The following is a 15,109-nucleotide window of genomic DNA, read 5'->3' on the forward strand; positions in this document are numbered from 1 at the left end:
TTTGATAAGTTAGTTGTCCCAATCCTTATTTTACCAGTGGCCTCAGTTGTAACTTAATTTTAATCATTTGATGATTAGTTGTTTGATCCCGTCCTACAGACGGTAAAAGAAAATGAACCAGTTATTGACTATCTGATTTCTAGTTTGCTTTGCCTCCTTTCAAACTCTGTAAATGCAAATTCTTGAAACCCATAATTTGATTTGATCTACAGTGTAGCTCAGGTGCTAGTTTTGTCCTGATGTGATGTTGTTTAAGAGGCATGATTCTATGTACAGTATGTATTTAACTAGTCCAGAAGATAATTAACCTAGTTGACAACAATTAATATTACCAACCAGTTAGTCAGATTAGGAAGGGTACTTGCCTGGTGACACCGTAACTCATACCAAGATGCAGTATGTCTATGTTTAATCTTATTCTTTTTTGAGAAATTTTGTACAATTAAATAGGTTGTTAGACCAGTTTAGCAGGGAAGGTAGGAGTCAGTCACATTGGATAGAAGAATAAGATGGCTTAAATAGTCAGACGTCTGTACAGGAGAGCAAGTTTCTTCATTTATTTTATCATTGTCAGGTGTTTTACAAACCAAAAGTTTGAAAATGTTCTGCAAATGTTCAGTGGTTGCATTTAAAGTATATTTATTGAATTAATATTATTCCATACTTCTGAATCTTTACTCTAAAGATAAGGATTTTCTTTGTTTTAAGACTAGTATTATTTGTAAGATGTCACATCGGAACATCGACTCAAACAGTGAAATGTGTCGTTTTGTATGACCAGCACAGTCCAAGGATTACGCTGGGGGCAGCTTGCAATTGTTGCCACACTTCCAGTACCGGCATAGCATTCCCATTACTCACTAACCCTAATCACGTGGCTTAGAATGTGAAAGGAAACTGGAGCACCTGAAGGAAGCGCACAAAGTCATGGGGAAAGCATACAAACTCCTTTTAGACAGTAACAGGAATAAAATCCTGATCAGTGATCGCTGGTGCTGTAAAGCGATTGTACTAACTGCTGTGCTACTGTACAACCCGTTTCCCAAATAACCCTAGCAATGTGAGCAGTTAATTGGACCACATAGATGCTTACAGTTCTGTTTCTTTTGACTGTTTGTTACTTTACATACAGTAGTTCAAATTGGTGGTTTTCATCTGTGCTTTAGTATAACGCTGTAATATTCACAATGGGAAGTATGTTCAAAATGGACTGACAGTGATTTTTTTTCATGTATCTTATTAGGGTTTTGTCAGTGGAATCACTGGAATAGTGACAAAGCCAATCAAAGGTAAAAAGCAAAATTCTGTGGTAACTTCAACTTAAAGTATTGGTATTTATAGTAAAATGAAATTGTAAATTTAATTTTGTAGGTGCACAGAAGGAAGGTGCAGCTGGTTTTTTTAAGGGAATTGGCAAAGGCCTGGTTGGAGCAGTGGCAAGACCTGCTGGAGGCATTATAGACTTGGCCAGCAGCACTTTTCAAGGGATAAAAAGGTAAAGTATTTCCTAAACTTATGTGTATTGCTCTGCTTTAAAAGACTTTTAGATAGTTGTATTTTCTACATTTCCAAAACTATAGTAAAGTTTTGTATTTTTTTCTGTGTTTGAGAATAAATATGTTATATTTATGTTCTCTTACTTCTCAAAGAGAAAACAGGATGGAATTGGATTTTGTCTTTACCTTTATTCCTGAAAGACAACAGGGCAATTATCATCTGGCTTTCCCCCACTGAAGTAGTTTATAGTTCATTTACTGAAATTAGATTAGATTGATTCAACTTTGTTGTCATTGTGCTGAGTACAGATACAAAGCCAATGAAATGGAGTTAGCACCTAACCAGAAATGCAAATAGTGTTATTTATAAAATAACTGCGAATAAAAAGTAAGTGCTACAGCACACAAATATAAAAGTACTGAGACAGTACAATATGGGCGTAATACTGCTTAGCGCTGTGATGTGAGTTTCAGCAGGGTCACAGCCTCAGAGAAGAAGCTCTTCCTGTGCCTGCTGGTGCGGGAGTGGAGGCTCCTGTAGCGCCTACCCGGTGGGAGGAGTGTAAAAAGTCCATGGTTAGGGTGAGATGCATTCTTGATAATGCTTTTCGCCCTGCCCAGGCAGCATTTATGGTAAACGTTCTCAATGGTGGGCAATTGGGTGCTGATAATCCGCTGGGCAGTTTTCATCACACACATGAAATAGTTTAAAAATGAATGACTCAATATCCATTCAGATCATAGCAGGGAACAGTTGTAACTCTGCAGTACTAAGGTTGTGGACATCTCAATTAAACTGAATGGATAATAAGAAGCAGATTGAATCAACTGGAATGTGATAATATGAGAGGAAATTTCCAAATGAACCTTTATATTTTTATTAATCTTCTTATGGCATCATTCTTTGTGAGTTGAGTTGTGAATCTGACTGCAATGATTTTTTTGGCATTTGTAATAAGGAGTGAGTGAAACCATTTCTTTTTTTAAATTCCTCGCCTGGGTCTGATAGTTGTACATCATTCTTTCTCCCCCTTTTACTAATTCAGCCTCAAATTAAAGTGTTTATTCATTGCTTATTCTTTTAAAATTCTTTTCATTTCTTGTTATCTTTTGTGTTCTAATGAAAACTACTTTTCCCCAAATATATTTGTATATTCCATATAAATTCTTTATTGAAGTTTGGTGAATGTTTCTGCCATTACTATTACTTACTTTCAATAATAGAACATGCAAAGCTTCACCAGGTAGTGACAATGTTCCTTAACTGATTTCTTAAGATAGTTCTTAATTCCGGGGATGGGTGGGTTGATGTATGAGAGGTTGAGTAGATTGGGACTCTACTCATTGGAGTTCCGAAGAATGAGAGGCGATCTTATTGAAACATATAAGATTGTGAAGGGGCTTGATCGGGTGGATGCGGGGAGAATGTTCCCAATGATGGGTGAAACTAGGACTAGGGGGCATAATCTTAAAATAAGGGGATGCCGTTCCAGGACTGAGATGCGGAGAAATTTCTTCACTCAGAGGGTAGTGGGGCTGTGGAATTTACTGCCCCAGAGAGCTGTGGAAGCTACTACACTCAATAAATTCAAAACGGAGATAGACATTTTCCTGGATAAAAATGGCATTGGGGATATGGTGAGCGAGCAGGTAAGTGGACATGAGACTAGGTTTAGATCAGCCATGTGATCTCCTGGACCAGTTTTCGATAGCCTGGATGGGTCGGAGAGGAATTTTCCAGATTTTTTCTCCTCAATTGGCAACTCGGTTTTTTTCCCCCGGGTGATCACATGGGTTTGGGCAGGATGAATAATAAAATAAAATGGGCGGCATGGTGCCCTGTTGGTTGGCACTGTTGCCTTGTGGGATTCGGTGAAAACTTGAGTTAAGATTGGATCAGCCATGATCTTGTTGAATGGCGGAGCAGGCTTGAGGGGCAGATTGGCCTACTCCTGCTCCTATCTCTTATGTTCTTAATGTTCAAATGTTCATCAGAGTTAGGTGTTGAGTAGGCATCTTAAACTACTGCAGTCCTTGTCAAGGTCCTCGATAATAGTTCCTTACTGCAGTTGGATAGGAAGTTTTAGTATTTAGACCCAACCCTGATGAGGAAATGCAGTGTTTCCAAGTCAGGCACATATTATAATGGTAACAGTAAAATGCAAAGGTTGACATTTGAATATATTTGTTTCACCTGTCCTTCATGGTAGCAAAGTTTGTTTAGCAAATGCTGTCAATGAAGCCTTAGCATGTTGCAGAAATGTGCTTGGCTACTGTTCGCACTGTTTAGTTTGAAGAGTGAATGCTGAGTGTGGGATTGTAAACCAGTTAAGTTCAGTTTTCTTTTTGATTGTGTCAACTGCAACTGTTGACAAGTAACAAACTCTAAAACCATCCAGATAACTGAATATAGTATATTTAAATAATTTGGGGCAGCAAGGTGGCATAGCGCTATTACATTACACTAGTGCCAGCTATCTGGTTAAGTTCGAACACTGTAAGAAGTTTGTACATTCTCCCCCTAACCTTGTAGGTTTCTTCCCTTGTTCCAAAGATTTGAGAGTTAGTAGGTTAATTGGTCAAATGGGTATAATTGGGTGGCGCTGGCTCATTGGGCTAGAAGGGCCTGTCTCCATGCTGTGTCTCTAAATCTTTTTAAAAATCTGGCTTATTAATTAAATTTGCATCTTCAATTTACTGTTAAAGATCTCAGAGTTACTAACTTCGTTTCTGTATGTGTATTTCTAAAATGTATTTGTTGCTAATTTTTCCGCTCCTTAATTATTCCTATCATTCCTTTAAATTTTTTAACACAAAGTGTGTTTTGTTGATAGTTGCTCTTGTATGTAAGATCAAATTTGGCACTGAGTCATCTGCAAGTCCGTTTACTTTTGACTTTTTTTGGTGAGTTTGCAGAGCTACAAAGAAATCAGCCATGAAAGAATGCATGCAGGAGAAAATTTAATACCTTCTCAAAACCACACAATTTGAGTACTGATCCTGATCATTTTTCACATGACTGACAGATGACCTCTCTTAGGAAAAATTCCAAAGTCATTTGGAATTTAGTCATTTTGGAACAAAGGATTACATTTCTAGTTTGTCTACCTTAAAGTGCAGTCGGAAAATAAATGACTACTAAAAAATAAAACTGGTGAAGTCATTTGCAGTACATGTTCGTTCTATCGTTTGGAAACTCGAATGCTTTTAACCAATGTTTGTAATGACCAATAACAAATATTGTAAATAGAAACATTTGTCACAAACATTGATAGTACCTTATATTAAAAAAAAGTTTCCTCTTATGAGGTTCTTCTAATTTGGTTTGCTTGGCCTGCAACTACTAAGTGGTGTCCAGCAGTGGAGATGCAGCCAAGTAAAATGGAAAATGAATAAGCTGCAACTGTATATATTAGAAGATTATGAGCAACTCTAGTCCTTGAAGGGCTGGCTGGAGGCTGAAGTTTCAGTATATTAGAGAGTAAGAACTATGCTTTAGGATAACTGGTTGTGGGAAGCACGCATGGGAGAATTGCTAAAATCTTGAAAACAGATGGCAGTTTTATGATCTACAGTGCCAGTGGGAAAGTACAAATGGTCTGTATACCTACTTTTGATAGAATATTCAGCTGCAGACCCATTTCAATGCAGCAGGTCAACTCCCCTTCTCTTTGTTCCTCCCTGATGAGGAGAGCATTCTTTGAAGGTGGCAGATGCTTTCTCTTCATAATTCCAGCAGCTATAGTGTTCGGTATCTCTTGATTATCACTTTGGTTTTCTTCACATCTTACCCTCGTTCATCTGTCAATTTATGTCTTCAGCCAAATCAGCTGCAATTAATAAACCTTTGTCAACCTCCCTTCAGCATCACCATGTATCTCATTCAGTGTCCTTTTATCAGAGTTTCATACTCATTTCGCTCTTGCTCATCTGTAACTTGAAAATGTTTGATTTCTTACTACATCCAGTGTTACATACCCCGTGGGTATCTTGGGACTGTCTTAAGAGCATGATGTAATGGTCTTGTGATGGTGGGGTGTTGTAATTTCCCACCAGTGTGAGGTCACATGATGTAATTTTCCCACCAGTGAGAGGTCATGTGATGGCCTGTTTCAACAGGTATAAAACAGGAAAGCCTTGCTGTGACACAGGTCAGTTCGTTGTTTAATTCGTCAGTGACTCCATTATGCTACATATTTGTCTCATGACACAGTTTTGTTTTAAAGTGCAGTTTTACTTTCTATCTTTATAGAAAGTAGGTCATTCTCAAAGGTTATTGCCGGCAGTTTCACCACAATGCTGCCAGTTTACTCCAGTCGGAGAGTGAAGAATTTATTGAAGTGCGGGAACCCGAAGGATCGAGTAAAGATGGTGGTGTTGGTGGTAATACAGGGTCGACCTTATTGAATCCTCGTTTAGAGAGATAGTAACCTGCATCCGAGATAATCCCTACTATAAGAGCAGAAAGGATTGGGCGCAGTGTTATTCGCTAAGGAGAAGGTCAGTTCTTTAAGCCGTTTTTATTTCCTTTGTCGTAAATCCTTCAGGCAAGGCATATTTCGGCTGGGATCAGCAGTAACATCACGTCGTCGAGGAATTCATTACTTCAGGAGAGTCTCTCCTAATTGACTGTGCAAATCATTTGGACTTTTGCATTTATCACTTTAAGAACTGTTCAAGTTGCCGTATAGCAGTTTACTTCCAGTTAAGTTAGTCGTTTGTTTACTTTTCATTTGTTGTTGAGCTGAGTTTAAATAAACATTTAATTTGTTTATTAAAAAAACCCGTCTCAATTCTATATTCATTGTTGCCATATCATAACACTAGTGAAAGATCATTGGCTTGAAAAATTAACTCGCTCTCCTTAGATGCAGCCTGGTCTGCTGATTTTTTTTTCCAGCATTTTCTGGTTTGGTCTACTATAGAGTGTCTTTTAAAAGCTAGAGCACCGACATAATTACTTCAGGAATGGATTGGCAGGTGTGTAGTACTGCAAAGATATCAAATGGAACTTTGTAGACAGTCATTTGTAGCAGCATTAGGAACTGCAAATTGCACTGATTTTTTTAAGGGTCATGACTGAATCTAATGTCCAGATTGAACTAGCATGAATAGGTAAGTGTTAACTGTGAAATTCATGATCAATGTTTTCTACTTAGGTGGAAAACAATTTTTAGGATTTAATTTTGTTAGTGCACTTTAGATGAATTTTACCTACTGTACATGAAAACACTTAACACTATTGACTTGTAAATATCAATTAAACATAAAGATGTTGCTGGTCATTTTAGTTCAAGCTGAGAATTTATTTTACAGATTTTTAATTTGTATGTATTTTCAATATCATAGTGCAACAGAATCATCAGAAGAAGTTGAGAGCCTCCGACCACCTCGATTTATTCATGAAGATGGAGTAATTCGTCCATACAGGCTGAGAGAAGCAGATGGCATGCAGATCCTTCAGGTAACTAATTTTAAATACTTGGCCTATAATTACTGTGCAAGAGTATTTTTAATACTGAAAATAAAATGACATTGAATTTCTAAATTCTATTTACATGCACTGCAAAACATTCTTGTATGTTTCAGGACAATTTGATGTTTATAAAATCTGTGCTTTGTATAACTAATATATTGGTGGCTAAATGTTTTGTCTTCATATATTTATCCAAAAAAGCACACAAAAACTGCAGAAAAACTAACTAGTTATTTTACTTCTTTTCCTCTTTACCATGCTTGCAGAAAGGAAAAGCGTGCAAAGAATGGAATAGGTTGACAATGACCATACTGATGATTAATGTGATCAAATTGCTGTATACCATCTATGCATGTATTCATAACAGTCCAGTTGTCTACAGCCATAACCATTAGAAGTCCTGTTAGTATTTTTATTTTTTATGGTTTTATTTTTAGTTGAAAAGATGCATACTGGAAAACTCATAGGGATGGACAGCGTGCCTGTATTCTAGAACATTTCCAACTAAAATGCATGCAAGTTACACAAATCAAAGAAGGCTGAGAAGAGAATATTGCAGAAAATATTCCTAGTGTAGGACATTATTTTGTTCTCTTAGTACTGGTTTGCTTCCACATTTGCAGGTTTAATTTAGCTGATGTTCCTGTCTTCTATTGCTGTTTTTAATTTATTAAGTGTTGTAGTTTGTATTTAAAAGAATTTCAGGTAATTGTACAATTGTGAAGGTGCTGTAATAAAACCTTTGTCCAATTTCTATAGCTCTATTCATGTCACTTATCATACTGCTTCAATATTTCCTGTTAACTTTAATCTTGTTGCTTTTTAATTCATAATAGTACTGCATTTAATAAAACAAAATGTGCAAAAATGGTTTTACAGTTTCTACTTAGGCTGTATGAAGTTATGAATCTGTAACACCTTACCTACTCCAATATTGTACACTTCATTACAAATTCATTAATTCAATGTAAACATGGCACTTTTTAAAATTTTGACTATCTTTAACCTAGGATTATATGAGGTGTGCAGTGGTAAGGAAGCCAATCGTAAATAATAATCCTGAGATAAGTGCTTTTTCCAAAGATCTATGCATTGAGGTAGCTGCTCTCCTAATTTTTGCTGCCTGATTTTATTGAATTACTTTAGCCTTCTCATGAATTGTAGAAGTAGCCTTATATTGTGTGAAATGAGCAGAAGAGACTCATTAACAGCACTGCAGAGCTAAAGATGATGTCCCAGTCCTTTGATTAAAACATTATATTCTTTCTTTTTAAAAAAAATGAAAGAATTGCCCAAAGGCTTTTAAGAAGGAAATCTAATAAGGAACCCTTATATTTCTTCACTGATATTTTAAGCAAGTTAGTTTTCATTATGGTAATTAATAGTTAATATGTTACGCATCTTAATACTAATAAGCATGGTGGTTGTACAAATGTTACCATATAAATGCTACTAAATAATTGCAGGAATTTACTTTGTGTTAATAGAAAGCACATTAATACTTTCAAGAGTTTTAGATATACCATATACCCAAAAAGAGAACGAAACTAAAAATTAAATGAGCATAATATAGAACTTAAAACAGTAGAACACAGTACAGGCCCTGCAGCTCAGGCTGTGTCAGCTTTTTAGCCTTATCGTTATCCTTGCAGATTGGAGTTTGTCGGTCAGGAAATCACAGATCCAATTGCCAAAGCAGGTGAACTCTGAAAAGAGTTTGCTTTGAATTATGAGATGGAAGGCTGAGCTGTAGTGATTTAAAAAGGAATCTGATATAGGTGACTTTGTTATCCAGATGTCCCTGAAATGATTGCAGAGCTAGGAAGAGGCATCCGCTGTGGACCTGTTTCATTTGTTGGTGAATGCATCAAGGTTGCCAGTCTCTTGAAGCATTTCCTGATGGTGAATGTCAGAGCTGCAGATGACAACAAGGCAGGTTAATAAAGAAACATAGAAAACCTACAGCACAATACAGGCCCTTCGGCCCACAAGGTTGTGCCGAACATGTCCGTACCCTAGAAATTACTAGGCTTACCTATAGCCCTCTATTTTTCTAAGCTCCATGTACCTATCCAAAAGTCTCTTAAAAAACCCTATCGTATCCGCTCCACCACCTTTGCCGACAGCCCATTCCACGCACTCACCATTCTCTGAGTAAAAAAATTACCCCTGACATCTCCTCTGTACCTACTCCCCAGCACCTTAAACCTGTGTCCTCTTGTGGCAACCATTTCAGCCCTGGGAAAAAGCCTCTGACTATCCACACGATCAATGCCTCTCAACATCTTATACACCTCTATCAGGTCACCTCTCATCCTCTGTTGCTCCAAGGAGAAAAGGCTGAGTTCACTCTACTTGTTTTCATAAGGCATGCTCCCCAATCCAAGCAACATCCTTGTAAATCTCTTCTGCACCCTTTCTATGGCTTCCATATCCTTCCTGTAGTAAGGCGACCCAAACTGAACACAGTACTCCAAGTGGGTCTGAAGAGGGTCCTATATAGCTGCAACATTACTTCTCAGCTCCTAAATTCAATTCCATGATTGATGAAGGCCACTACACCATTCGCCTTCTTAATCACTGAGTCAACCTGCGCAGCTGCTTTGAGCATCCTATGGACTCGGACCTCAAGATCCCTCTGATCCTCCACACTGCCGAGAGTCTTACCATTAATACTATATTCTGCCATCATATTTGACCTACCAAAATGAACCACCTTACGCTTATCTGGGTTTAACTCCATCTGCCATTTCTCAGCCCAGCTTTGCATCCTATCAATGTCCCGCTGTAACCTCTGACAGCCCTCCACACTATCCACAATACCTCCAACCTTAGTGTCATCAGCAAACTTACTAACGCATCCCTCCACTTCCTCAACCAGGTCATTTATAAAAATCACGAAGAGTAAGTGTCCCAGAACAGATCCCTGAGGCACTCCACTGGTGACCGACCTCCATGCAGAATATGACCCATCTACAACCACTCTTTGCCATCTGTGGTCAAGCCAGTTCTCGTTCCACAAAGCTATGTCCCCTTGGATCCCATGCCTCTTTACTTTCACAATAAACCTTGCATGGGGTACCTTATCAAATGCCTTGCTGAAATCCATATACACTACATCTACAGCTCTACCTTCATCAATATGTTTAGTCACATCCTCAAAAAATTCAAGCAGGCTCGTAAGGCACGACCTGCCCTTGACAAAGCCATGCTGACTATTCCTAATCATATTATACATCTTCAACTGTTCATAAATCCTGCCTCTCTGGATCTTCTCCATCAACTTACCAACCACTGAGGTAAGACTCACTGGTCTATAATTTCCTGGTCTATCTCTACTCCCTTTCTTGAATAAAGGAACACCATTCGCAACCCTCCATTCCTCTGGAACCTTTCTCGTCCCTATTGATGATGCAATGATCATCACAAGAGGCTCAGCAATCTCCTCCCTCGCCTCCCACAGTAGCCTGGGGTACATCTCATCCGGGCCCGGCAACTTATCCAACTTGATACTTTCTAAAAGCTCCAGCACATCCTCTTTCTTAATATCTACATGCTCAAACTTTTCAATCTGCTGCAAGTCATCACTATTATCACCAAAAGCCTTTTCCATAGTGAATACTGAAGTATTCATTGAGTTACCTCTGCTATTTCCTCCGGTTCCATACACACTTTCCCACTGTCACATTTGATAGGTACTATTCTTTCATGTCTTATCTTCCTGCTCTGCACATACGTGTAGAATGCCTTGGGGTTTTCCTTAAACCTGCCTGCCAAGGCCTTCTCACGGCCCATTCTGGCTCTCCTAATTTCCTTCTTAAGATCCTTCCTGTTAGCCTTATAATCTTCTAGATCGCTAACACTACCCAGCTCTCTGAACCTTTTGTAAGCTTTTCTTTTCCCCTTGACCAGATTTATTACAGCCTTTGTACACCACGGTTCCTGCACCCTACCATAACTTCCCTGTCTGATTGGAACGTACCTATGCAGAACTTCACACAAATATTCTCTGCACATTTGTCACATTTCTTCCGTACTTTTCCTTGAGAACATCTGTTTCCAATTTAAGCTTCCAATTTCCTGTCTGATAGCCTCATAATTCCCCTTACTCCAATTAAACGCTTTTCTAACTTGTCTGTTCCTATCTCTCTCCAATGCTATGGTAAAGGAGATAGAATTATGATCACTATCTCCAAAATGCTCTTTCACTGAGAGATCTGACACCTGACCAGGTTCACTTCCCAAAACTAAATCAAGTACAGCCTCTCCTCTTTAGGTTTATCTATATATTGTGTCAAGAAACGTTCCTGAAGACAGCTAACAAATTCCACCCCATCTAAACCCCTTGCTCTGGGGAGATGCCAATCTATATTTGGGAAATTAAAATCTCCCATCACGACAACTCTGTTATTATTCCACCTTTCCAGGATCTGTTTCCCTTGATATCCCTGTTACTATTGGGCGGCCTATAAAAAAAAAACACCCAGTAAAGTTATTGACCCCTTCCTGTTCCTAATCTCCACCCACAGAGATTCCGTAGACAATCCCTCCATAACGTCCACCTTTTCTGCAGCCGTGACACTATCTCTGATCAACAGTGCCACTCCCCCACCTCTTTTGCCTCCCTCCCTGTCCTTTCTGAAACATCTAAAACCTGGCACTAGAAGTAACCATTCCTGTCCCTGAACCATCCAAGTCTCAGTAATGACCACCACATCATACCTCCAAGTACTGATCCACGCTCTAAGCTCATCCGCTTTGTTCACAACACTCCTTGCATTAAAATAGAGGGTGTCCCTTCTCTATCACTTGCCTATCGTCCCTCACATGCTATCTCCTATCTTTCTCTATTTGAGAGCCAGACGCCTCTTCCCCAGTCTCTTCAGTTTGGCACCCAGGAACATTTCTATCAAATACAAACCTTTGATTTCTGTCCACACAAGCAGTCCTTGCATGACCTTTATCATCCTCCACCTCACTATCTGCTCTAACACTCTGGTTCCCCTCCCCCTGTAAGTCTAAGCCCCCCGAAGCAGCACTAGCTAACCTACCCGCAAGGATGTTAGTCTCTTTCTAGTTCAGGTGCAAACCGTCCCGTCAGAACAGGTCCCTCCTTTCCTGGAAAAAGCCCAATTGTCCAGAGATATGAAGCCCTCCCTCCTGCACCATCTCCTTAGTCACGTATTTAGCTGCATTATCTTCCTATTTCTAGCCCCACTAGCACGTGGCACGGGGAGCAATCCTGAGATTGCATCCCTGGAGGTCCTATCCTTTAACTTTGCACCTAACTCCCTAAACTCTTTTTGCAGGACCTCCTCCTCCTTCCTATCCATATCATTGGTCCCTACATAGATAGATAGATAGATAGATACTTTATTCATCCCCATGGGGAAATTCAACATTTTTCCAATGTCCCATACACTTGTTGTAGCAAAAACTCATTACAAACAATACTTAACTCAGTAATAATATGATATGCATCTAAATCACTAACTCAAAAAGCATTAATAATAGCTTTAAAAAAGTTCTTAAGTCCTGGCAGTTGAATTGTAAAGCCTAATGGCATTGGGGAGTATTGACCTCTTCATCCTGTCTGAGGAGCATTGCATCGACAGTAACCTGTCGCTGAAACTGCTTCTCTGTCTCTGGATGGTGCTATGTAGAGGATGTTCCATCTGGCTGCTCACCCTCCATCCTGAGAATACCAAGAACTCGATCTGAGACATCGCTGACCCTGGCACCAGGGAGGCAACAGACCATCCGGAATTCTCGATCTCTCCCATAAAACCTCTTACCTGCCCCCCCCCCCCCAACTATCGAATCCCCTATCATTACTGCTCTCCTCTTTTCCCTCCTTCCTTTCTGAGCTGAGGGTCCAGTCTCAGTGCCAGAGATGCTACCACTACAACTTGTCCCTGGTAGGTCGTCCCCACCAACAGTATCCAAAATGGTATACCGTACTTATTATTGATGGGAACAGCCACAGGGGTGCTCTGCTCTTTCTGTCTATTCCCTTTCCCTCTCCTGACAGTCACCCAGCTACCTGCCTCCTGACTTTTAGGGGTGACTATCTCCCCAAAACTCCTGTCTATTTCTGCCTCTGCCTCACGAATGATCCAAAGTTCATTCAGCTCCAGTTCCAGTTCCCTAACACGGTTTGTCAGGAGCTGCAGCTGGATGCACTTTTTACAGGTGTAGTCATCAGGGACAATTGTGCTGTTCCTGACTTCCCACATCCTGCATACAGAGCACTCGACTGCCCTAACTGCTGCCTCCATTACCTACTCATGTTAATTAAATTAATTAAAGGAACTTACCCGGCCTTACCTCGCTTGGAACAAGCTCGTCCTCAGCCTCTCGAGCCAAAGCCTCAGAGCTCCACTCCTACCCTGAGCTATTCACACCACTCCTCTTCAGTTACCCATCCTTTTATTTATCCCTGCCCATTACCTCACAAGCTCTTCGCTCCTCTTCTTCCTGCTGCAACAGTTTCTCAATCACACTGTCCCGAGTACCTGCTGCGCGTGCCTTTTTAAAGCACTAAATATAGCTATTAATAAACTATATGGTACATGCCATTGTAAGTTAAAACATACAAAACCCAGGTTGTCAAACCTATAAGAAAACCCTAATTCAGTCCCTGTTGGAGTATTGTGTTAATTCTTAGACACTGCACATAAGAAGGAAATTAAGATTTTGTGGAAGGTACAATACAGATTAGTGGGATAGTTCTGGGATTGAGGGATTGGTTATTTAGAAAGTCTATAAAATTCAGACTTTTTAGGGGGAAAAAAGTTGATGGCTTTTTTTTGTTGCATGTGTCAGAGGGTCGTGTGCAAGTAAACAGATTTTCTGTGGCTAAAAGAGCAGAGCACCGATTTTAGATGTTTAGCAAAAATATGATGAAAATTATTTTACATAATGGGTAGTTATAGTTTATAAAACTCTGCTTTATAGAATGCTGCATGCAGTTTTAATATAGAATTTAGAAGAAATTATTTAAACGTGAGGGAGAAAAAAAATGATAAAAATTGCTTCTGATTTTAAAAAAATGTTCAGGGCGAGATTGGGTATTGTAATAGAAGTGAAAACATGTTGATTGTATGATTTTTTTTCTGGATTTTAAAATATGCTTTTTATTGGACTTTGAGACTTGCTTGAATGTTAAGCACTTGCAGCTTCTCATTGGTTTACTTGAATGAGGCTATTTCAGGGTATGGAACCTGGGAATTAGCCAGAGGGTAGTGAATCTGGAATTTATTCCTACAGATGACTATGGAGGCCAAGTCATTAGTTATATTTAAAACAGAGGTTGATAGGTTCTTGATTAGTAATGGTGTCAATGGTTATGGAAAAAGCCGGTAGAATGGGGTTGAAAGGGATAACATATCAGCTATGATTGAATGGTGGAGCAGACTTGATGGACCAAATGGCCTGCTCTGCTCCTATGTCATATAGTCTTGTGTGGAATAGTGGAATCGCTGTATTGAGTTTGCTCTTTTAAAGGGCTGGAGTGAGGCAAAAACTACTTCCTGTTCTGTACCAGAGTGCAATTCCATAATGAAAATTAAAACAGTTATTTTTAACAATTGTGAACAGTTTTAAAAGTACATGACTAAATGTTCCTCAGCAATGAAATTCAAAAAAAGAGTTTTGGCCTTTTTCTTAAAATTCTGTCTCTTATTGTTCTTCCTGGGTATTAAGCTAATTATCAATACTTTATTGGTATTCATTTATTATCGTTTCAGTTGAATAAATGTAGTTGAATTGATTCTTCAGTTTGGAATATTGAAATATTATTTCAAACAATAATTGTTGATATTCTTTTATTTACTTTGGGCTGTATTTTTATAATGTTTAGAATGATAATGATGCCATTTGATTGAAGAATTTTTTTTAGTTGTAAATAGATTCCCATTATGAGTTTACTGATTCAATTCACACAGTTGGAAAATGGATGTTAGAGTAATTAGTTGATCAAAGAGATTTTTGATAATGGTGATTCTCTATTCCATAGAGATCACATGTTCACAAAACGACATCTTACGAAAAGCTTACCAATGGCATGTGTGTCGGTAATGGTGTCTTTAGTTCTTGTACCTGTGTGTCTTGTTTCAGCTCATGCATGCGATCATTT

General features: G+C 38.9%; 1 protein-coding gene across 3 annotated transcripts in view; it reads left to right on the plus strand.

Moving 5' to 3' along the window:
* Window positions 1-15,109, plus strand: part of vps13a (vacuolar protein sorting 13 homolog A) — a 345,233-nt gene that overhangs the window by 289,785 nt on the left and 40,339 nt on the right. The window contains exons 66-69 of one of the 3 annotated variants that reach the window (XM_073070344.1): window positions 1,244-1,289; window positions 1,372-1,495; window positions 6,846-6,960; window positions 7,410-7,810. In XM_073070344.1, coding sequence (XP_072926445.1) covers window positions 1,244-1,289; window positions 1,372-1,495; window positions 6,846-6,960; window positions 7,410-7,439 — 315 coding nt within the window. In that variant the 3' untranslated portion in view covers window positions 7,440-7,810. The other 2 variants (XM_073070338.1, XM_073070330.1) reach the window with 2 other exon arrangements.

This window comes from Hemitrygon akajei, chromosome 2, assembly GCF_048418815.1.
Source record: "Hemitrygon akajei chromosome 2, sHemAka1.3, whole genome shotgun sequence".
Taxonomy (NCBI): domain Eukaryota; kingdom Metazoa; phylum Chordata; class Chondrichthyes; order Myliobatiformes; family Dasyatidae; genus Hemitrygon; species Hemitrygon akajei.